This window comes from Fusarium venenatum, assembly GCF_020744135.1.
Source record: "Fusarium venenatum strain MPI-CAGE-CH-0201 chromosome Unknown EDB82scaffold_1, whole genome shotgun sequence".
NCBI lineage: Eukaryota > Fungi > Ascomycota > Sordariomycetes > Hypocreales > Nectriaceae > Fusarium > Fusarium venenatum.
This window is the reverse complement of record NW_027072129.1, coordinates 10,145,131-10,168,456: the sequence shown is the minus strand read 5'-3', so window position 1 is coordinate 10,168,456 and position 23,326 is coordinate 10,145,131. Positions and strand designations below refer to the sequence as shown.

General features: G+C 48.7%; 6 protein-coding genes across 6 annotated transcripts; 4 read left to right on the top strand and 2 right to left on the bottom strand.

Moving 5' to 3' along the window:
• Nucleotides 1–426: 426 nt before the first annotated feature.
• EDB82DRAFT_492549 (Rec8 like protein-domain-containing protein) lies at nucleotides 427–3,204 on the top strand. Its single transcript, XM_025735387.2, has 2 exons — nucleotides 427–1,172; nucleotides 1,225–3,204. Exons 1-2 carry the CDS (start codon nucleotides 909–911, stop codon nucleotides 2,830–2,832), a joined length of 1,872 nt encoding a protein of 623 aa, XP_025587889.1. The 5' UTR covers nucleotides 427–908; the 3' UTR covers nucleotides 2,833–3,204.
• A 9-nt stretch (nucleotides 3,205–3,213) lies between these two features.
• EDB82DRAFT_492548 (tubulin binding cofactor A) lies at nucleotides 3,214–4,106 on the top strand. Its single transcript, XM_025735398.2, has 2 exons — nucleotides 3,214–3,609; nucleotides 3,663–4,106. Exons 1-2 carry the CDS (start codon nucleotides 3,430–3,432, stop codon nucleotides 3,840–3,842), a joined length of 360 nt encoding a protein of 119 aa, XP_025587890.1. The 5' UTR covers nucleotides 3,214–3,429; the 3' UTR covers nucleotides 3,843–4,106.
• EDB82DRAFT_492546 (Tho complex subunit 7-domain-containing protein) lies at nucleotides 4,107–5,359 on the bottom strand. Its single transcript, XM_025735409.2, has one exon. The coding sequence runs from the start codon at nucleotides 5,165–5,167 to the stop codon at nucleotides 4,115–4,117; it is 1,053 nt and encodes a 350-aa protein (XP_025587891.1). The 5' UTR covers nucleotides 5,168–5,359; the 3' UTR covers nucleotides 4,107–4,114.
• Nucleotides 5,360–5,495: 136 nt separating this feature from the next.
• On the top strand, nucleotides 5,496–7,453 carry EDB82DRAFT_492545 (uncharacterized protein). Its single transcript, XM_065608411.1, has 6 exons — nucleotides 5,496–5,647; nucleotides 5,699–5,773; nucleotides 5,824–6,249; nucleotides 6,301–6,412; nucleotides 6,458–6,513; nucleotides 6,609–7,453. Exons 1-6 carry the CDS (start codon nucleotides 5,599–5,601, stop codon nucleotides 7,142–7,144), a joined length of 1,254 nt encoding a protein of 417 aa, XP_065465940.1. The 5' UTR covers nucleotides 5,496–5,598; the 3' UTR covers nucleotides 7,145–7,453.
• Nucleotides 7,454–9,470: 2,017 nt separating this feature from the next.
• EDB82DRAFT_522051 (uncharacterized protein) lies at nucleotides 9,471–11,300 on the top strand (the record flags this gene model as incomplete). The annotated part of the gene is made up of 5 exons (XM_025735431.2): nucleotides 9,471–10,126; nucleotides 10,333–10,546; nucleotides 10,611–10,644; nucleotides 10,698–10,756; nucleotides 11,055–11,300. The coding sequence occupies 5 exons, from the start codon at nucleotides 9,471–9,473 to the stop codon at nucleotides 11,298–11,300; spliced, it is 1,209 nt and encodes a 402-aa protein (XP_025587893.2).
• Nucleotides 11,301–13,562: 2,262 nt separating this feature from the next.
• On the bottom strand, nucleotides 13,563–16,005 carry EDB82DRAFT_492518 (uncharacterized protein). The gene is made up of 2 exons (XM_025735442.2): nucleotides 14,949–16,005; nucleotides 13,563–14,892 (listed from the first exon to the last, which is right to left on the bottom strand). The coding sequence occupies exons 1-2, from the start codon at nucleotides 15,722–15,724 to the stop codon at nucleotides 13,872–13,874; spliced, it is 1,797 nt and encodes a 598-aa protein (XP_025587894.1). The 5' UTR covers nucleotides 15,725–16,005; the 3' UTR covers nucleotides 13,563–13,871.
• Between the last annotated feature and the right edge of the window lie 7,321 nt (nucleotides 16,006–23,326).

Here is a 23,326-nt window from a genome sequence, read left to right as displayed (position 1 = left end):
TGAAGTGCGGACGATCAGTCTCCAGACCCTTCACATCTAATGCTACTTACCACCTATTTAATGACATGGGTGGGTAGGTATGTAAGCATCGCATATTAAATTGGTGGTTCAGCAGATGAGATGTAAGAAATCCATTAAGCAATCTGTATAAGAAACTAGATGCGTATGATGAATAACTCGGCATTCCAAAGACCCATCATGCCCCATTGAAGTCATTAGATTCGTTCGTATAATGACCTCAGTCCTTAAAAGTTGGTTCCGAGCGTTCGTTCATCAATTAACACGACCCGTCATCCACATTTTTTGGTGGGATGTTGGTCGGGCGACCTGGTTAGCCGATGATCCCACCCCACCAATGAGATTCACGAATGTAACGGATAAACTATCCTCCGACCTCCCTCGACCAGGTTTTACCACTGCCACAGATCAAGCCCCAGCCACGCCATTTACCGTTGGAGACGACTCAAGGCCTCCCCCCTCTTCAAGGTCCAGGTCCCATTTTCCCCTTCTAATAAAATACCTTGACTGCCTTACGTCGCGATAATCCCGCCCGCGCACACGCCTTATCACCTCACACTGTTCTCTGAAACCGTCGCTATCGCCTCAAACTAGGTCGCTGATTTTCACTTCTCACTTTGCGCGATACTCTCGCATTGCTTCATGCTCCTGGGGTGCTCGCGACGCTGCTCTTGCGCGTAGAGCTATCCTGCCATCGAGCTTGTTTACCCGACGCGCCGGCGTTAGTGTTGTCCGCCTAGCTCAGTTCCTTTTTTATTACCACAACCACCAACTCTGTTTGAACCTCGCCTCTACCAATCCTCCATATCTGGATCACAAATTCTTTTTGGAATTACTATTGCTACCGTCGTGCTTTCTTTTTGTGCATCGTGTAATCTCGCGACGGCATCATGTTTTATTCAGAGACCTTGCTCCAGAAGAGCGGGCCGCTCGCCCGCGTCTGGCTTTCGGCCAACCTTGAGCGCAAGCTGTCAAAGACACATATTCTTCAGTCCAATGTCACAGACAGTGTAGAGGCCATCATTATGCCTAACCAGGCGCCGATGGCCCTCCGACTTAGCAGTCAGCTACTTCTTGGTGTTGTGCGAATTTACCAGCGAAAGACGCGTTACCTTTTGGATGATTGCAACGAAGCTATGATGAAGATAAAGATGGTTGGTTTTATCCCCTGACGCGTCCCATAGTCGCGTTTGCTAACTTGGCCAGGCTTTCCGATCTTCTGGAAACAACGATATGGCCGTTAACCTCCAGGCCCCCAACCGAGAAGCTTTGACCCTTCCTGACAAGATCACTCCTTACGATAATTTTGAACTACCGCCCCCACCAGACGCGAATTGGCTTCTGTCTCAAGTCGAAGACGTTACCACCGCACCAATCGGCCGAAAAGGTCGCGTCAGCCAACGGGACATTAACTTGCAAGAAGATTATGACAACAGCCAGTTTCTCAATGATGGCATGGCCATGGATGACGATATGATCGCCCCACTGGGTAACATCGATCTGGAATTAGATTTTGGTCTTGATGATCTCGGTCTCGAGGAGACAGCACTCGAACCTGAAGGAGGTCGACGAGAGGATCGCACCGCAGCCGGTCCCGATATTAACGATTCGGAACTTGACTTTCCCCAAAAAGATGACCAAGATCGTGCCATGACTCTCGACCTTCCTAGGGACGACGTTATAATTCATGATGGCGGCGAGGATGTTGTAATGGAGGGCATGGAGCTTGACTTTAACCCAGACGACGTCTCTCAGATGCCTGGTATCGCAGGGCCTGAATACCCTCCCCCACGAATCTCCGAATCACCGCTTTCCGATATTGATGAAGATCGGGCCGCACAACTGGAGGAGGACCATTCGAGATATCAGATGGCTGATCTGTATGAGCCCGAAAATGAGGACGACCAAATTGTTCGACGACCTGCGCAGCGCGCCAAGAAGCAAAAGATTCTTACTCCTGACGAAGAGATTGCCCTTTCGAGCAACCACATCAAGCAACAGCAGGCGAACCGTGACAACATCATCAAGGAGGCCGGATTCCTCCCCCGTGATCCTCTCCTTTTGGCTTTGATGGATATGCAAAAGAGTGGCGGATTCGTCTCCTCTATCATGGGCGACAAGCGAAGCACGAACTGGGCCCCCGAACTACGCGGCCTTCTTAGTCTTGACACTGCTCGTGGCATGAACGAACTGAAGCGTAAGCGAGACAGCGGAATCGCCGATGTTGAGAGTGATCACGGAGCAAACAAATCACCTCGCATGCTCGATATTGGATCAGACACTGGACTTGGCTTTGAGGGTGGCTTTGGTGACATGAGCCTCCCTCCCGATGAAAGTCGCCATGAGATCCTTGCTGAGGATGAAATGGAGGATGAAGAAGGTGTCACCATGATGCCTGGCTTCGAGGACACAACTATTGCTCTTGTCCACCCTGCCGAGAGTGGTCCTGTTTCGCTCGGTACCAAGCACGTTGTTCACCAGCTCCGAGACCGATTTGGTGATGATGCTGCCGACAGCCCTGGCAAGCGAACTGAGAGAGCAGTTCTTTTCCAGAACCTTTGCCCTCGAAAAGAGGCTACCAAGGCTGACGCCACCAAGATGTTCTTCGAGTGCCTTGTTCTTGCCACAAAGGACGCCATCAAGGTCGAGCAAGGCTCCGGCTTGGGCGACGACATCCGGATACGCGCCAAGCGTGGACTCTGGGGCGCTTGGGCCGAGAGAGAGGCTGGTGGTGAAATGTCCCAAGACAATGACGCCCGCGATGAGCCTGAGCATGCGGCTACTGTTACCCCCGCGGTTGCCGTTTCAGCATGATTCGACACGAGCATGCATTTCCTAGCTGCATCGTTATGAAGACTTGGATGGGCGGACATGTTTGGTCGTGTAAAGTATTGAATTCCAGCATTCTTGGGCCATCAACTCGAGGGTCGCCCAGATGGTGTTGTAGGCGTTTAAGGATATACCATGGCTTGCGGTACTTGGTTGGATGGATCGTGGCTATATGGGGAAAAAAGGCGGAGGTCGATTTGCCTCTGCTTTCTGTTTTTATGATGAGTCTTGTTGGACAATAGCATTAGTAGCTGAATATAGTTGTTGAAAGAGCAATATAAAATTATATAGCAACTGTCACTGTCTGATATTGTGAATTGATGTTTTACATTTCATGTGTTCTTGTACTCAGTTAGGTGTGTAGAAGGAAAGACGACAGTAACAGCCCCGCCATCTGGACCCCACGTTTAACATGATCTCATTTGCTCGTCTGTATAAATAATCACTCCAGGCATCAAATAACGAAACAGGCACCCAATTAACTATTCTCGCTGCCTAAGAAAGCCGATCCAAACTTTACAAAACCCTTTGTCTACGAACACGACAGCCAATCTACATCAACCCGCATCAACCTATTCCACCATGCCGCCGCCTTCACAACTCGCCATTGCTACAAGCTCCGTCAACCGCCTTCTCAAGGAGGAAGCTTCATACCACAAAGAGCTCGAGCAGGAGGAAGCTAGCATCGAAGCCTTGAAGAAGAAGATTGACAGCGGTGCCGGTGACGATGATGAGAACGCTCCGTATATACTCAAGCAGCAGGTTGGTCTACAAGACATCATCAAGCATCAAGGCTCACAGCTGACAATTTCTAGCAAACCGCCCTCGAACAGACAAAAGCCGTTTTCGGACCCCTTCGAGAAAAGACTGCCGCCGCTATCGAGAAGCTAGAGGAACAGCTCGCTTACAGCGACCAGCTCGACGTACCGGAGGAGCAGGTGCAGCAGGCCAAGGAGACGCTGGCAAAGGCCAAGGCCATTCAGACCGATGCGTAATAGGGCACGCGAAATGATGGACGAAGGGAAGAGCTACTTTACGATATTAATTATGAGACTTAATGCAAAAGAATCGCTTCTGGGCTCTTTATACACTCAAGAGTCGATACTAAACACCCTGGCTTGCGTTGGTTTCTTCCCCTTATGTCGACTGTTGGGTTGTATAGGATCAAAAAGAGTTAACAAAACCATATGTACTTGAGGGTATCTTGAAAAATGTTAATTACAGGAGGCGGGCGCAAGAGGTTCCATACTAGTAACGAATGTCAAAGCTAATTATCCACTTCCATCTTGTCCTCGCTTTCTTCAGGTGGCTCGATAGTCACCTGAGGTGTTGCTTCTCCGTCTTCATGAACCCGACTCTCAGAATCATCCATATCAACATCGTCTTCAGACTCCACCTTGCGTTCATCGCTTGGTGGCATGGGCGAAGCGTCTCGGCTCGGTGCCTGACTACCACCCCTGGAGCCAACGCGGTTGTGTTGGGGCTTCAGCGTGTCTGGGCCCGGAGTGTCCCTCACTGGTGTTCTTTCGCCATTGAGAGCCTCTGGATTAGGTGTGCCGGCATCAGCATCTGTTTTCATATGGCTGTCGCCGTCTGGGTGAGGCGTCGCATTGCCGCTGGGTTCGTTTCTGGGCGTTTGTCCGACTTTGTCCACCTCAGCATCATCATCAGCACCCTCATTCATACCCTCTCTGCGATCAACCTCTTCCTTCTCGTCGCGAATCTGTCGTCGTAGAAGCATACCTTCCTCCATGATTCTATTAAATTGTTCTCGTCGTTCTCTCCAAGTCTCGCTATAGGTTTCACTTTCTCGTTCAAGTTCCCGACATTCTTCCTCGAGTTTGGCCAAGTTGGTAATCTGGTCTTCGCGCGGTCTAAGCAAGCGGTTGGATGTTATCTTCTCTGCTAACTCGTCGAACTTTTTGCGCTGCGCAAGGGTGGCTTGCGCAGCCTCGAGCCGGTCTCTCAGTTGGATGTTGTTCTCTCGGACACTATTGCAGTCGTCGAGGATGCGGTGTTGGTCGGCATTGTAGCGCTCACGCTCTTGGGCATTGGCGTTGTGAAGAAATTGCATACGCGTGATGCTGCTGCCGAAAGCATGGAAATCGAGGTTCATCTCCTCCTTCAGCTCCCTAAGCTTGGGCTTTAAATCTTCGGGGGGGTTGGCAGCGACTTCGGGGGATAGTAAAAGTTGTGATATAGTGTTGAGACGTTTTGTGATTCGCTTGAACGCTTTCTCCTCTACGTTGAGAAGACGAGACTTGTGAAGCTCGACCTCTTCTTCAGGATCAAGAAGACCCCACGAAGCTGAAGATGCCATCTCGATTCGAGTCGCGGTCTGCTTGTGTGTATGTTTGCGTGGGTTGATTGGTGGTCTGAAAATGTTCTTAATAGGAAGATGATAGTTTTGCGACGCGTCACAGAAGACCTTCGACAAGAACTAATAGCAAAGACGTATTTAAAATACTTCAAGTTAGACGATGGATGATTAACAACAAAGCTTCAGTCTTGCGATGGTATTGAAGATGCTAAGATAATTGAGCCATTGAACCAATGATAATCGCGAGTGAAGATGACTAAGGTTTACATTCCGATGATGCACCCCCGCCGCCCTCTTTGATTCCAACTTCTAAGAAGTCGCATTGTCACCCTCCAACATTCACACCTTCAATCGTCTCGCCACCTATAGTTATCTCTACAACAAAAAGCCCGCATACTGTCAAAGAAAACCCCATCGGTAGTACAGTAAATATGTCGGAAGAAGAAAGAGAACTCTTGGCTCGCATCGGTCAACTTGCAGGTTCGTGCCCTATGTTCTATGATAAAATACATTTTACTGACGATTTCAAAGGCCAGATTAACCGCCACAAGAATGGGCAAACAGGTCCTCGGCTCCCGCCGAACTCTCACCCTGCCCACCATCGCCGTATGTTGCGATCCAAGTTTCAAGGCAAGAGGATCACTAACGCCCACAAGACAACTCGTATCGACATGCAAGCTCGCCGTACCCGGCTCGCCACAATCGAGTTGGGCGACCACCCGCTGCGCATCAGCATAAAACGCTCCATTTGAACGCCGATAGCTCGAATGCATCCCGGTCCGCCAGCAGCGGTGCCGAGACACCACCAGGCTGGGTTTCCAGAAACGATCGTCATCGTCAGCTCATCAACGCAAATGTCTACGAAAGAGACACGCAGAATCGAGCGAAAGCCATTGAGCAGACGCATCAGAATAAGATTAATGGATATCGTCAGCACGAGAAGACAAAGTTTAACGAATTCTTGAAACACCAGGCCGGCGCCTCAAGCGCGCAGACTAACCCCGCAGGTCAAAACGAGCTCACCGTCGAAGGTGTCCGGTTTCGCGTTATGGATGGCGGAAAGAAGCTTGTCAAAGTTCCTAGTATGTGTAAAGCCCCTCATGGTGTCAACCTTTGTACCTTACCTGTCATAGATGCTCTCAACTCGTCCTCTCGAACCCCCAAGACTGCTATCATTGCTGGGGTCAAGTTTTACCGAACAAAGACAGGCAACCTTGTGGCGAATCGCATTGTTAACGACCAGCGGTACGTAATGTCTCTCCGTGGACCGAAGTTGCTGACAGTATTTAGGCGATCGGGCGCGGTCAAGAAGATTGATCAACTTTGTAAAATCTTCTCAACGACTGGTATTTCCTCTTTCTATGACTGGAGTGGTCCACGCCTCCATCATCCGAACCGGCCTAGTGGCCATGGGACAAAACTAACATATAATTTCTGCCAGGTTCATGCACTAAAGGCCCTCAGTGCCGCTATATTCACGATCCCAACAAGGTTGCTCTCTGTAAAAACATCCTGAAAGACGGACAATGTGTCAACGGCGAGTTCTGTGATCTTTCCCATGACATGACTCCCGAGCGCACACCCAACTGCTTGCACTTCGCCAAAGGCCATTGCGCCAAGGATGATTGTCCTTATACTCACTCCAGAGCGTCCCCTGCTGCTCTAGTGTGCCGAAGCTTCGGCTTCAATGGCTACTGCGAGAAGGGGGCAGGTTGTACTGAGCGTCACGTTTTTGAGTGTCCTGACTTTAGCAATACCGGCCGATGTAAGATCAAGGGATGCAAACTCCCGCATCGTGAGAGGGCAAGCGTCCTTCGAAACAGATCCAACGCCCACGGCGAGCCTCTTGGAGATATTTCAAGTGATGACGAAGCTGCAGATTCTGATGATGTTGATTCAGATGAAGTTGCCGAGTTCATCGACGCAGATTCGGATGTTTCCGACTTTGAAGAACAGAAGGATTTCCTATCGATTTAGATCCAAGTCAAGTCGTGGCGCCTGTTACCAACAGACACGCCATTCTGGCTTTCAGCATGTTGCATTATCCGGCGTCTGGAGCATGGATGGGTTTTGGTAAATGCACTCAAGATACCCGTGACTTATCGGCGTCTTACAAGGTTTTGGTTACGCCATACCATGAACATGAGAAGAACAAAGCAAGGGAATAAAAAAAGGGAGAAAAAAAGGCGATGAAGAAGAAAAAAAGAAAAAGATAGAAAAAAGCCTATTTCACAAAGCAGTCCTTAAGATAGATTAGGTTGTAAATGAAAAAGTTTCGTATTGAACAGGAGAACTACGCGTGAACATGATGGCCTCGCCAACAAGCAAACTTACGAGCCAACAAGATTTCAGCAAAACTCCATATCAAAATAAAAGCTCTGCAAAATTCACGACAATGGCGCTTTCTTTCTTCATCCCCATCCGACCAATAACCAAGGAAAGACAATCTCAAGCAAGTTATCTTACCCCTGCCTCAGGGTCAGAAACATTGACGACTGAAAGCATAAGAGACGAAATTAGTAGGTTAGCTTATGCTCCTTAGACTATGGTTTTTAGACTGCTTATTTTTATACCCTAAGGCTGAGGAGTCTAATTATTCCGCTACCCACTAGCTTGTCATTCATCATTCATGTAAGTGCATACCTACTACATGAAAATTATCATGCAAGAAACCATCCAAGTTATATTTATGACAAGAAGCAAAGCGGAGGGAGTAGTACAGCAGCTCAAGTTCAAATTGATGATTTTAATTAATTTCTCTGATACCCTGAGGCCTATTTCACATAGTTTGGCGAGACATTTCATCTTTTTGGCTTATAAAACAAAAGAGATGCCCACAACCGTAATTCCTATAGGTATAACAGGAAACAACGTCATACTGCTTATCTTTAGTTACTGTTATACTTCTGGGACTTTCTCCTCAGCTAACCACTTGATAAAAGGCTTGTCAGGATTCTTATGATCTCGGCATCTTAGACTTAGCAGACCGCAGCTAAAGGTTACGGCATCGATAAGCCATTTATTGCTTAACTTGTCAGTATCCGTGATAACCCTTGCCTCTTTACGGATAGCTTGGCCGTTATCTGCAGCTAATCTGACTGACAAGTAGATAATATCATCTAGGAAAACAGACCCTTAGCAATAGCGGCTATGGTATTGCTACTGCAAGCTCTTACATTCTGGTTTTATCCCGTCCAGTATTATATTACTGTAGCTAGGATAGGGATCAGTTGGAGGGATTATGGTAATAAACTAGGCAAATTAACTAAAAGCTTAGTGTTTTTATGTTCAAGCTCAATAGATCTAAGAGAATTTCTTTATGCTAAAGGCAGAATAAATAAGCTGCTTAATAGGTATTGCTTTTATATTATATAAGAATAAGGTCATTCTTAGAGCCCTGTCTTTTATAACACAACCGCCTGATCAGATCTATTAGACTTTAAGAAGACCCCCATCAAAGTTATACTTCTGGGGAAATACTGAAAGAGGGTTGATAAAGGTGATTCAATGAGCATCGCGGATTAAGAGTAAGTCATTAAAGCATGTGGCAGTGATACGTTTATCTGAAGCATGAACATCCTGTCCAAGAGCGCGCATGGCGACATAGTATTCGACCAGCTCTTTGGCAGCCTCTTGCGAGATGACAGGCTGGATCTTGGACCGCGCATAAGAGGTATAGAGGGTCAAGAACTCAATAGGAAGTGAGCAAGAGCCGCACTGCTGACTAACTGACCAGGGCTGGCCTAGTCAACAACTACTACCCAGGTAGGTTAGTATTCAGTGAAAGTGCCTCCATATCAAATCTAAAAATGGCGAGCGTGAGTAACATAACGCGAACAAAGAAGTAAAGCAACGAGTGCACCAATTTGGTAATGAATTGTGCCTTCTTCTTTTGTTACCTTGAATAGAGTAACCAATGACTACTATTTGAAAGAGTTCAGTGTTTCTAGCCCAGATTCAAAGAAGAAAAGGATCAACGCTGGTTGAATGATTAGATTAACATCATCTTCTTAACCCTTATACGAGACTTGGAAGAGAAAGACACCGAAGAAAGAGGCTTAGATGGAAGACATGAATCTATCTACCTTGGCGGAGGCTTTACACTGCCTCATTGACAACCTGCTGTCAGCATCAGGGTATTGTACTCTGTGTGCATGCATGGCTTACCCTGTACCATTCTTCATGGTGAAGGAGCTCACCTGTTCGTTCCGGTAACTGCCTAGGTCGCACGGTTGGTATGAAGCCAGAGCCAAGTACATATCTTCCTGTCAATCTCCATATACAGTCATAACAAATTGCGAAAATGGGTATACGCGATATTCTCAAGAAGAAGGACGACCTTTCGACAGGCGAACCTGCTCAGAAAGAGACGGTCGACCGTTTGGCAGCTCCCGAGTTTACAATCATCCGCTCCGATACCTCGACCCAGGAGCGCATCTACCCGCCGTCTATGAAGTCTTTCGACAACCTGCGCCTTGCAGCCCAAGACCCCAAAGGAAAAGAAAAGCCCCGGCGATCCCTCGACGTCTTTCGTTCCGGTCGTTCACGATCCGGGTCTGAATCGAGCCAGACCAAGAAGGAGAGCGGCGCCCGTCGTCTGTCGCATCGCCTACACCTGAGCCGTGCTCCTCCGTCGTCCGAGAATGTCCCCGAGAACCTACCAGATATCGTCACGTCGAGCGACGGTGCAGACGAGCTGCAATGGGAGAAGCGCGCGACCATGCTAGCGGGACAGAACAACCGTGTCAGGACCACCAGCCGGCCAGGGACCCCCTCGGACAGCGGTAGAAGTGAAGGGCGTGAAGTTTCCTTGCAGAAGATCGATGAGGATATTCAAGAGGCCATTCGCCTGCATGAAGCGGGCAACTTGGAGCTGTCGACGCGCATGTTTGGGCGGCTGGCTGATCCTCAAGGCGCCAACAACCCATTGAGTCAAGTCCTATATGGTCTTGCTTTAAGGTGAGAACAGTGTATGAGAGGAGAAGTTTCCAATGTCTCGGGTAGAGCGTTCGGGTCGGTCATCTACAGGGTTTGAAGCATTGCGAAACGCCCAAAACCCAAAACCCTGCAGTGACGCCCCCAAGCATCGACCCATTATCACCATGTTGAATGAAGCAAATGCAAAATAAAACATCTCGAAACTAACACAGGCTTATTTTTTACAGACACGGATGGGGTTGCGCACCAGATCCAGAGGGCGCCGTTAAGTATCTATCAGCTGCAGCCTCCAATTCCGCTTCCATTGAGCAAATGGCTCTCCAAGCCGGCATGAAGAAGGGCGGAGCTGCCAAGGGAGAACTTGTTCTGGCCATCTTTGAGCTGGCAAACTGCTTCAGACATGGTTGGGGTATCGACAAAGATGCCTACGCCGCCAAGCAGGTAGGTTTAGCTCTCATGTATCGCGAGAGTGGCATTGGAAGCTGACCATTGGCCTGCAATGTAGTATTATGAGACTGCAGCGAATTTAGGAGACACCGGTAAGTTGTACAGTACTAGACACGAACAGACTGAGCCTAACACCATGTGATAGATGCCATGAACGAGATTGCTTGGTGTTACGTTGAAGGCTTCGGGTGTAAGAAAGACAAGGTACGTTGCGCCGTCAGCCATCTATTCACCATATACTGTCTAGTCGGCCCAAGAAGATGTCTGTACATGAGTCGTGCCAAAAGCCTTCAAACCCGAGGAAGAGTGATTCTCGGTGAGACTGGCTTACTTGATTCGCTCGAGAAACTCTCGCTGCCCAATATCGTGCATACAAACTCAGGCATCGACGGGTTGCTCCAGCAGTGCAAATACACCTCTCAGAGCTTCTTTGGACCGACGGAAGCCCTCATCCCCCACATACAAAGTATGACATATCATATGAGGCTGATGACTTGTACAGTTCGCAGCAGCCCGGTATTATCGACTGGCCGAGAAGGCCGGCAACAAGACACTAGGGAACTCTTGGTACGTTCAAAAACATCCACACGGCTTCAACGGCCCAGCATCTCCATATGCACCTCTCTATGCAGCAACTGCTTTGTGGCGGTCTGTTGGTTTGATAGGTTCTCGCCCACCTCGCGCTGCTCAGGGGACCACAGATGCTGGTGCGACGAGTGGCGGTCTATCAATTGGCGTTGAGATCTAAACTCATGCAACGTACGATCTGTAAAATGGGACAAAGTACACTGACTCAAACATTGTGCATTAGGATCTGGAAGGAAAAGTACGACCCTCCGGGCGAGAGCAGTCGCAAGTAGTGCGGAGGAGGCAGCCATGTGCGACTGTACCCAGGAGGTGCATCTCCGCGATCTGCTGCTGTGTAAGTCAATTTCATCGAGGAAGAGGAGGATGCAGCTTTGTGACGGGCTGTTGGGAAGGGTCTCGGCTTGTCACTGTGCGATTAGATATTGTTTGTAAGCGTATTGGATATGTCGCATTCTTATAAGCTATTGATTTTTACTCGTATATAGTCTTAGATATGTGTTGCCCAAGCCCCAATACAACTGGGTAGAACAAGCTGCGGAAACTTGTGTGTGCTTGTGTTTCGCCAAGATGCTATTTATTGAGTAGATATATAGAGTACAAGATGCCTTTTTTACTTCTGTGGTTGGTTGTACGTATTGCAGCACACTGTCGCATGGAAAGAAGCTTTGTGTATGTGTGTAGACTATCTACTACTTCAACATCTTGTGATGACCTGTTGTTGTCTCTTCTCTCTTAACCTCGGCTCTCACACTAAACGCCCTCGTGATGAAGAATCTTACCTGAGCTACCGTTGATGCCCAACTTTACCGAGCCATGAGCTTTCTCGTTCCTATTGGGCGTTGTTACTAAGATATGCGGCCTGTAAATGCGGCCGGGTCGGGTCGGGGCCCGCATGGATGACGATGAACCGTGCGTATCACATCACATTCGATCGATTCGTCGTTATAAGATGTTAATGAAACGATATAGCAGAGACGGAAAAGGACGAGAATGAGGTCATGAACATGATATGATCTTAAGAAAACCGTTTCAGAGATGGGGACTCGGCCGTTGAAAGGCATCCTGATTGGGATATAGAAACTATCAGACTTTGGCACAGGACGGGTACAACATTGCTAGTTTCTGTTAACCGCTGTCAAAATACCCAATATCATATCTCATCTGAATATTGAGGCCGTGATATCAACCCAGTGATCCATTCATGAACGAAGTAAAGAGGGCGACCATCACTTCAGCTCAACGCCATGCAATGCTATGCAATGTAGATTACGGCAGCTAGATACAAGACGCACTCGAATACTTCGAGACTCGATCGATGCATGACCAAGGATTCTCCAAGGTCGTTCAGCCATGATGGTGGCGCAAATAAAGATAGGTAGTTCGATTCAGAAAGTGTATATACTATCGGCATAAATATGAGGCCTGCCACTATCGATCTATCAGATCGACATAACGCTACTATACAGAGTGTGCAACTCTGGTTATCTCATCACCCCCAAATCCAAATCTACTTCCAGCCTTTCCTTTCCCATCCTGCCATCCCTCCCTCTCCGCATCCCGTGCTGTCCCGGCGCCCCGCACTGGCAAGACATGTCTTAGACAAGCCACCATCTCACTCTGATACCCACCAGTCACAGCTTCAGCCTATAACCGACCTATCAGCCACATGTCTTACCTTGTTTTCTTTTAAATCCTGATTCTCAAATTAGCACATACTCTGCTTCCTTCTTTGGCGTTGTATCAATGTCAGCCTAGCATAGAGTCCAAAATCTTGATCTGATCACCCATCACGTTCAAGGCGTAGCTACATGATCTGTTATCACCTAGCAGTAGATGTTCACGAGGTAACATCAACAACACCTAGGAAATCATCATCATAATCATCACTGTGAATGTGCATGCTATACGATATGAGAGAAATCAAATCTTCTCGGTTCAAATATTCACTGCGTAAATACTATCTCAATATCATCCATGTCATCATAAATATCGTACAACAGACCAGACCACCTGGGAATGGAGGTTGCTAAAGAGAATCGAATAAATTCCAAAATAAACAAATAAATGATCACCGACGAGCTCGTTTCTTCGTCATCATTGACCATTCCAGTCATTGTCGTCTCTCGACGTATGCCAATTTCCATCTCCATAACAAAAAAGAAAACACAAAAAGGAAATAACCATCCTGCCTCCCTTCATGCACCGTGATAATATACAGACTCTGATGGACTGGGCCCTCATAGAGTCTGCTTGCTTTCTGCTGGCTTCTGTTTTGCCGCTGCTTTCGACCCCAAGTGCCACCACATCCACCACCAACCATGCCTTTACCCAAAGAAAAAGAGGTATCCAATTTCGAGACAAGACAAAATCACACAAAACAAATCAATGCACGCTCGCTTGCTAGATCCATAGGAAATCAAAAACGACTCCGAAATAGGAAAAACACAAGAAACGACAACTGGAAGACAGAAGACCATCCGTTTGGGTGCGTGAGCAACATGTCTGAAGTGCGCGAGAGCGACATCGAGTATATGGCAGCTCATCCCCGGTATAGAGGAAGGAAAAAAGCCGACTTCAAGGAAAGGTAGGACAAAAGAAAAAATGTACAAAGGAAATGGGGGTTGATGTAGATCAGTGGGGGGCTATGAAAGCCGTGAATTCGTCGTTGCGATATTCTTTTCAGTCTTGGATTCGTTTCGTCGTTCATGTTCTCATTTCATTGCATTGCTGCTCATTCTGCGCTGTTGCATTCGGACACCATTTTCGCGAAGTTGCGCACGACATCGTTGGGGATCTGGTCCCAAAGGAGAGATCGCGTGTAAACATCGGCTGCATCGTTCTGTTTGTTTGATCGCATCGCTGCGAGTGCTTCGGCCAGGTTTCGGCGTCCCTGGCTTGGAGAAGACTTTTCGGGGGCGTTTTGAAGGAAATCTTGAGAGTTGACACCGTTGTACTGAGCAGCTGACAGAGAGAAGATTTGTTCGTTTGTCTGCTCCTGTGTTGGCTGGGTCAGAGTGTCACCAAGCTCGGAAAGCATCGAGGGCGCAACACCGTCCATCATCATGTCGTTCATGGGGATCGGATTGCCCCAGTTAGCAGCACCCGATGGCTGAGGAGGGGCCTGCAGAGTAGCTGACTGAGAGTTGATGCCAGCATCCTTGAGAACGCTGTCCAGGATGTTGGCTGAGGCAACCCTGACATCCTCGGAGACACGAGGGATCGCTGGAGTTGAGCGGCTCGAGAGGACGAAGGCGCCAACGAGGAAGAGCATAAACAGAAGACCGCCTTGAGCGGGCTTTTCGCTCTCGGCGAAAGGGTTCTCGCTCTTCTTGACGGGGGCGATAGCCATCTCCTGCTTGACCTCGGGCTCGGCAGGGTACTCGTTGAGGAAGTTGGATGCGTCCCAGGCGCCAGGCATGCCCATGCCGTCCATGTCGTCGAAACCGGATGAGAAGCCGCTGTCCGTGGCCGAGGGAACGGCACTCTCGAGTCGCTGAACATGGTCGGTCAGAACGCCAACCTTCTTCCTGAGCTCGCCCGTCTCAATGGTGTGGGCGCGGATCATCTCCTCCTTCTCAAGGTTGATGTTCTCGATGTAGTTGGTGTAGGTCTGCTTCTCGAGAAGCATCTGCTCAAGCTTGCCGCGGAGTTCAGCCATCTCTTCCTCCATATCGGTGATGATAGCGGTGTATTGCTTCTTCTCATCTTCCAGACGCTCTGTGTGTTGCTTCTTGCGTTGTCTTGAGTCAAGACTGAAGGCAGTTAGTAAACCATGTAAACTGTTGTTATTTAGCGGGGTAAAACTTACGCTGCCTGACGGTTGCGGAGAAGTCGCTTTTGTTGCTTAAGCTCCTTGATCTCTTGCTCATCAGTGGACTGAGAGATAAGATGGTCAATGTTGCTAAGGTTTCGCTCGGCCGGAATATCAAAGCGAGCATTCTTCTTGCGAATGCCATCACCTCGGCGCATCTCGTTGTGGGAACGGATACCGGGGCTGCTAGGGCGCATCTTGTTCTTGTTGATGGGCTGCTGAGGGGTCATCCACTCTTTCTGGGGAGAAGTGGGGATGGATTGGTTTCCAGCGGGGAGTGCTGGGAACATGTTGCCAGGGTTTGTGAATGGTGTCGGGCCGGCCATAGGTCGTTGGAAGAGAGGAACATTTGTGTCATATTCGGCAGACATGGCGTCAAAAGGATGAAGAGGAGTGCAAGCACCGGAGCTGGGTCCAAAGGCCCAGTTGGCAGTCGCATAGGCGTTGTGTTGAGTTTGGTCTAGGCGCATAAAAGGGTTGTTGCTGTGCTGGTCCAGGAAAGGGTTGTTGGAAGGTACCGACTGCATGTCGACAGACTGCCAGTCCTCAGTCTTTGGTGAGAACAGAGGATGCCCAACGGCAAATGAATCTCGGCGGCTGTCGGCCATTGGAGGCGATAGTTCTAAGCCTGAGTCGAGTGTGTTGTGGTCAAGGACGTTATCGTCTAACACGCTGTTGTCTTCGTCCTCGAAGTACTTTTGTGCGTGCTGTGTGTCCAAGGTTAGAGAAGCTGGACGGTAGAATGGTTGTTGCATTTGAAATGTTGAAGACATTATGCAGAGTGAGTGAGGGAGGAAGTGAGTGAGGGCGGGTATATGTAAGATAGAGAGGTGGGGGGGGGGGAAGTTTAAAAGAAGAAACGGCGGAAGGAAGCAAGGCTGTAAAGAGAATGACAAGCCAAGAAGGGAAGGATATGACACAGGCAATCTTGAAGATGGGAAAACCAAATCCAAAATGCGATTTTGAGATCAAGGTGAAGATGAGCACACAGAGGCACAGAGGGAAGCGAAGAGAGGTTGGGGCATGAGGGAGGGGCGCGGCAAATAATAAAGTACCCAAGACAATAGGAACGAACTAAGGTATCATCATATTTTTTCCCCTTGCGCGCGGGAGAGTCAAACAATTGTTTGGTGGGCAGCAGCGCAGTACAGCGGTGAAGGGCGAAACGGGCACGGGTGTGTATTTTTGGTAGCCTGCCAAGTTTTCACGCACCTAGCAGCAGCAGCTCTCACCTCACTTGAGGGCAAGAGCAGGGCAGGGCAGGGGGGCGTGTAAGGTAGGCAGGTAGAGCCTAAGGCAAGGTGAGGTGAGGTCGGGTGCAGGTGGGCTTGAGAGTGAGGGTAAGAGCGAGTGAGAACCTGGAAGGGAGCCAGAAAATCCGACCTTCCGTGCTAAGGGGTGGGGTCAAGTGCCATGCCATGCCATGCCATGCCATGCGCTGCTATGCTATGCCAGGCCAGCACTACCTACAGTACCTAGACCCAAGATAGGTGCAATACAGAGTGTGACTCAAAGCTCGGTGCAAGATCGGGGGAACATGGTCGTACCTCCCTGGTATTGGGCAATCGTCAGAGAACCGAGTCCTATCCGCTCTCACTCTATGTATCTCTCGATAGAGGGCGCAGCAGAGGTAAAGACGTGGGGTTCTCGCGCGAGATTGTTTCATACAGGCGCTTTTCGTATCCAGACTCCAAAAAAAGATTCAACTAAATCCTTTGGGCCCAATATGATGGCGGTAAAAATAAAAAAATAAAAGGCTGCGGTGATGATACGACGCGAAGCCGGAAGCTTGAGCGGCGAGAGCGGGAAGGGACGGGAATGGCAATAAGCTCAAAGGCAGGTACTCAACTAGAATACCGCCAAACTAGATCAATCGACAACAAAAACAAAGCGCGCGACTCAAAGCTGGATCTCTATCTGCAATGCATCCAGTATAGTGCAGTGCAGCAGGCCCAGCCGGCGCGGCGCGGCGCGGTGCAAAGACGATGAATGACCAAAAAGAGGGCACACTTACAACTGAGAGACTTGTTGTGTGGGATGGTGTGGGCTAACGTCTGGTTAGGCCTTTCTTTGGGCGGTGCCGACAATGATGTTGAGACGGAGATGGATGGATGTTGCAATTGAGTGACTTCTTGATTCAAGTATGCGACTCGAATCAATATAAACAATCAGTCAAGAGGAAGAGACAATATATGATTGTCAATGGAAGTTGTGTTTAAAAAAAAAAAACAGACTACCACTTTGGGATCAAGACGAGGACCATCTTCGATTATATGTACTTGTCTGGGGCAAACAACCGGCAATTGCGCTTGTGGAGATTTTTTTGGACAACGACGGCGATACCTAGTCTTGGAGAAACACGACCATGGATAGGCAAGGCAAGGCAAGGCAAGACAGCAGGCCTTGGTCTCATCGGTCTCGCAAGCTCGCAGGGTCTAGCAGGGGATCTCTTAGACGGAGTATCATGAATGGACATGACCCACTAGAGGCCCGGGCCATGGATGGGCCCGTCTCCCTCGATATGGATATTGGAGGGCATTTCCGGATCAATGAGCATCTCGAATACCAGGCAATATAGATCTCATAGGCGCTTCATCGAGGTGTAACTCCAGTCCGGTATACTAGACTAGACTGATCACTACTATATTGGAAAAGAATGAGCAATTGTAGGAATGAATAGCATAAACAGCCAGTCATTGAGCATCAGAACGAGCACGCGTCTCGTTGATTTAGCCGTTTACGCAACATCCAATACCTATATGGGAATAAGAACTCAGCGTTGCAGAAGATCTCTGTGGGTGTGGAGGCGTATGTCAGGCTTGGGGGGCCTCAATCGACCAGGCAAACTTGGGGTCCAACCAGGCTGATAATACATACTGATAGTCTGATACTAACTTAGCTACCTATCACCTACACTGCAGTATAACAGAAGACGAGACCAGAGAGGAATAGATTGATGGTTACTCTTCTCTGCCCGTCGCTCGTTTTCCAAATACCAATCCACATCCAGCATCTAACACGGATGCTCATTGGCAGTCAGTCATAATGGCGGTGATGAGTGTCGCAGTGCCCAGCCAAATCTGTAACAACGACTCCATATCAATTATCGTTGTGGTGGAAACCAGAGATACGTAACAGTCGTCTAATGGAGGACGGCAGCCCGCAGAGAAGAGTGTGATTTTGAAAGCTACACCATCATGGTAATCAGATCCCTAGATGCAAACCGACCTGCCGTTTCCAACGACAGAATGAAGTTTAGTCTACCACACCAGGTAGGGGGACATTCCTCATGTGTCATCCGAGCTCGGCCAGAGAGGAGGATTGCCATGACTGCTATTCGTCCCTTCTTGTCAGCCATGGAGCCCTTGTGAACAATGGCAACGGCGTATGCTCCTGTTAGCTTCACCATACGGGCCGCCGTCAGTTGACCGCTGCTCCCTGGTTATCCTGCTACATTCTGTACGAGTGCACCAAGCTAGGAGTATTTCCCCTTAGGCCGCGATAGGTTCTTGCAATGGGCGGTGCTCTCGAGTGATGAGGCCATCATCGAGGCAAAGCTTTGCTATCGACTAACAGGTATGTGATATTTCTGTCTCTTGCAACGCCTAGACTAGAAGCATACCCACCATCCCAGTAACCCCACGCTTCTGGGAGCCAGTAACAATCTTCAAGTGGTGTCATGGCTGAGTTCTGACTGCGGGCTTGCAAGGGTTTTGACAAGCATGGAGGAGAATCCGCCCAGGTTGTTTACTACCGGTGCGACAAGAAGAAGCAGCCAAAGAACGAAAAGAACATGCCCTGCTGTGATGGTAGAACCGCTGAAAGAAAAAGAAAAAATGGCATTGCGTCTGGGGAACTTTCACAGCACAAACACGGCACAATCCCTGTAAATAGGACCGCCATCAGACTGGATCTACGGAAGTTAGCGACGGGAAGCAATGTACTAAATTTGATACTCCCCAGGTTATCCGTAGATTAGATACATATTACAACAACGTCAGATAAAGACACCTCTAGTACATATCTACGCATTAGTGAGTCTCTAGACTGTCAGGGGCTCTTACTCATGCTCACGATACCACCGCATCCCATTAAACAACTTGGTCAGCTTAAACTCGTCTTGACAATATCTAATAGGTCTAGCCTCGGGCGCTGCTGGGCCGGCCCGGACGCCTTCGGTTGGTTCAAAAAAAGCTCAGCAACCTAACACTGAAATTCCAAGACGTTGGGCACCAAAACACGGACGCTAGTCCTCAGATGCTTGGGCTTTATTTCTGCATCGGCCGAGGGCCACTAACAAATAATGGCAAGAATCCTATTGCACGGTTCATGTACCTGTGGGGTAAGAACGTGTCGACGACGCACTTTCCTGAGTACCGATGGATGATGGAAGTGGAAGGGCCTGGGGACTAGATCCAATGCCCTTGCCAATTTCAGCGAATTACTTTCCGTTATACCCAACTTTTCTTCAGTTTACAAGGCAACGGGTCAAAAGACAACACAACACGAAACATCAAAACTTTAGACCGCGTTCAACACCGCGTTTTCTACAGCACCTGCTACATCTCTAGGACCCAGACCACATCTTCTTTTGTTCTAGCGAAAGAACCGAGACCCTTCGGCCCCAGCTGTGCCAGGACACACGCCATAGCATTATGGATTCGCCTCACAAATGAACATCTCGCCTGGCTTCATCCCCGCGCCAGTTGTCCTGTCCACATGTCGAAAATTGCCAGGGAAGCCAGTCAAGTTAGTCTTGCATCCTACGCACGAGCGGATGGATGTTTGGGAAACTCGGCGATAGATCTGAGATTTCTCGGATATCAGCTTAAGCGAGCTGAGCGCTGCAAACTACTCTTTACGCGAGGCTCTAAAGCAAGCGTGCCATCGAGTAGAACGGTATACCATCGAGCAGAGTCCCAGGCAACGTCTTTGATTTCGTAATCAAGTTATTGGACCCTTGAGCATCATCCAACTTGACAAGAGACATCTCCGACAAATGCCGGCTGTTGATCATTGCAGACGACAACACCACAAATCCCATCTTTTTTCCTGCAATACTGCATTCCACATCACGTCTCGAGCATCTGCTATCGTCCGATTCATCTGCGGCATCGCCAAAAACTCACCAGCCAAGAGATAGTTCTCTTGATCATGCACTGATGCTCCATCACAGGGTGGCTGGAGAGACGACTGCGACTATTAACCTGCAGCTCCTACACGCTCCCACATGTGCCCATATGCACGCCCTCTACAAGCCAAGTTCTAACCACTAGGCTCTTGAGCCTGAATCATGGATCCACTGTGCTTCATGGTCGCATAATGGGCCGCTCATGGTGTTTCTCTTTTGAGCACTTTGTTTTGTCGGTGTGTTACGCGTGCGCGTCCTCTCCCTAGTTGACCAAAAAATGTCAGTCACCTTGCTATCACTTTCCCTGCTGACTTGATCTTTGGCAGATCCCAGATGCTTTAGCGTCATCGCATTGACTGGTGAATGGCCCAGACATCGCAAGCTCAGTCTGCATCTGGATCCATGCCCCCCCGAACTCAAGGACCCTTCACGCGTAAAAGAAAATACCACGCGTGCGAACATGAATTGAATCGACGTTGATGCATCTCTCAAGCACTGCCTTTCTCATGACGTAGACATGTTACAATGCGTATCGTCCGGGTTTGTTCAATCCTTACTACTGACGCCCCAGGATTGAACTCTGAAGAATCCATCTCCTCCAGAGGCGTTTATCGTCACATATCGCTGTGCAAACGATTTTGACACAGCCGAGGACTTTCGGCTTATGTTCCGGGAGGGTCAAGTTGGGTCAACAGCCAGCGCCATCCAAAACGGCCCAACCTCTCATCATATCCAATCATTTAAATAGGGCGAGAAGCCTTCGCTGCTTCATTCGCCAAAAGGGCTGAGCTTGCTTGGCCTGCGCCGCCCTAAGCTGCTTGTCCAGGTAACCAAGCTTGCACCTTGTGCATACACTTTGACCGATTTTGGTTTTCCATATCCCAAGTGGGCGATGCCGCATTCTCATCGACTCGGAACGTCTCAAACCTCGTATGTGGTTCTTGGGACGTATATCGCGGCCATCTCGAGAGCCTCATCAATCTGGTAACCCGACAGGATCTACTAGACAGGGTCCCAAACAACGCCGAATGGCCATCTCACCATCGCGCTAGGGGTATTACTCACGGATTCCGATATGAATCCGACATGAAAGATACTTGGAGGCCTTACCAAGTGCCTGGATAAGTCGATTGATTGGTGAACATCAGAGCTACCGCTATTATGACTCGATATGAGTTGCGATGTTCGGACAGACATTATAGCCCCCACGCCAGCACAATACCTCGTCAGAATCAGTCGTCGGTTTCAGATTCACATGTTTTCCTGCTCCCCTGGTCTAACGCTGTGACATTGAGTCCATCCGGTCTTGGTAATTTCCGTGCTGTATGCCGCAAACTCGAGACAACTGAGATACAGAAGTCTGAATTATATTTTGACCATGACGCAACCTCAAAGGATCTCCATTTTTTTTTCGGTGCAGTCCTGTAAAGAGGACTTAGGATATTATTCTCCTTCGACCCTTGATCCTAGGTAGTCGTGAGTACATCCTCTGGCAACTGGGACTGACCTTATTACGCGAGACCATCATCAATGGGTCAAACTACTCAATGCAAATGATCGGATCCCATCCTTACAGTAATACGCGACAGCAAATAAGCCCAACGACCAACAACTTGGTTTTTTTGCTTTTTGGTCTTGCATACTGAGAAGCGAAGCGTGCCTCCCGAACATGCGGTCTGGGCATCCCTGTCCAATTTTGGGTCCGCGCTCACGCATATCTTGAAAACGAAGAGATTTTTCAATATAGTGATCCACCACATGGAGATTGCCGCTTCCAAGCAGTTGCGTTTTCAGCACTCCGTGAAAGCCAGTCTCAACAAGTCTAATGAGATTTTGTAAGGCTGTGGCTGAATGTTGCTGGAAAAAGACGGATCAATTATGATACTTTCCTGCGGGTCTGGATCTACCTATATTCCCCACCACTTATTTTCAACTTCAAAGGCCATGAGAAATATTGAATCATAGAGCCTCCCCACCGATATTGTTAATCAGGAAGGGGCTGGATAATGCTCGAGGGGCGAAACTTCGCCAATTCTATGAAATCTTGGTAACCTAAACGTCAACGACGTGGGACAGGCATGTCACAGCCGAATACTTATTATGACGCTCACAACATGTCGGAACAAGGAAACATAACGTTTCTATTTGGAGGACGAAAACACACAGATGTCTTTATGAGGACTAGCCTAGTCTTGCGAGTGCAATCGCGATCCTAATCAAGTGTATTTTGCGAGGCTGGGGCACCATCAGAATACGGACACTGAGAACTTTGAAGTCAAAGTTTAATACCAAATAATACTGGAATCATTCTGAAACTTTTCTTTTTCCGACGCAGCGGCAGGGATTCCCCAGCATGCAAGGCTCACTCTGTGAAATAGCAAGCCACGATATTAGCCGAATGTCGTTCTGGATCAAGTTATCCTGCAGGCTGACTGCTATTTTTAATATGCTTCACTGAAAACTGATAGCATACTTAACAACCTTGTATCTGCTTCTCTACCAGTTGGTTGTATGAGCTCAGCCGGTTAACCTTGCGGCCATTACCCAAAGACTCCGTCAAGGATGATCAAGATGTCATACCATTGTCACCACCATCAATCAGCATCTCCAATCGTGGCATGCTCATCGAAATGACCTGATCTTGATTTCATTTCAATATGACGATGGTCATCCTTTCTGAGATAAGAAGATTTGGCGGTGAAGCAGGGTTGTGAAGGTATATTTCGCCACTTAAGGACAGGCAAAACCTGTCAGCCACTCAATACTATACCAGTAGATGATTCTGAAACGAGTGGCGCTGAGCTGATCGCTGGACCTACGTTGTTTGAGGAGAGTACGCTGGGGGTAACCTGGCACTGACGGGTTGAAACGGATGACAGTCCCGAAATTCAACAACGATCATCGGTCGACGGACGTATTCTGCTTCTACTGCACTGAAACAAGGGCGATCCAACAAGTGCGGCTCCAGACCTTCAACCGAGCATAGGAAGTTTTGGGCAAGGGTCACCATATTCCCACCGTGGGCATCGATGTCGTCGCCAGAATCTTGGGATGAAGGTTCTTGCCCTGGTTCATGTCATTCGAGCGACCGAGGTAGTGACTTTCGTTCCGTCAAGCACGATGTCGATTCGAACAAACGTAGCAACAATGCGACTCTATTGGTGGCCGTTAGAACTTTCGGCATCTACTTTCTGCGCATATAGCACAACATCAGTCGTTATCGAGAAACCTGTCGTGAGATGGA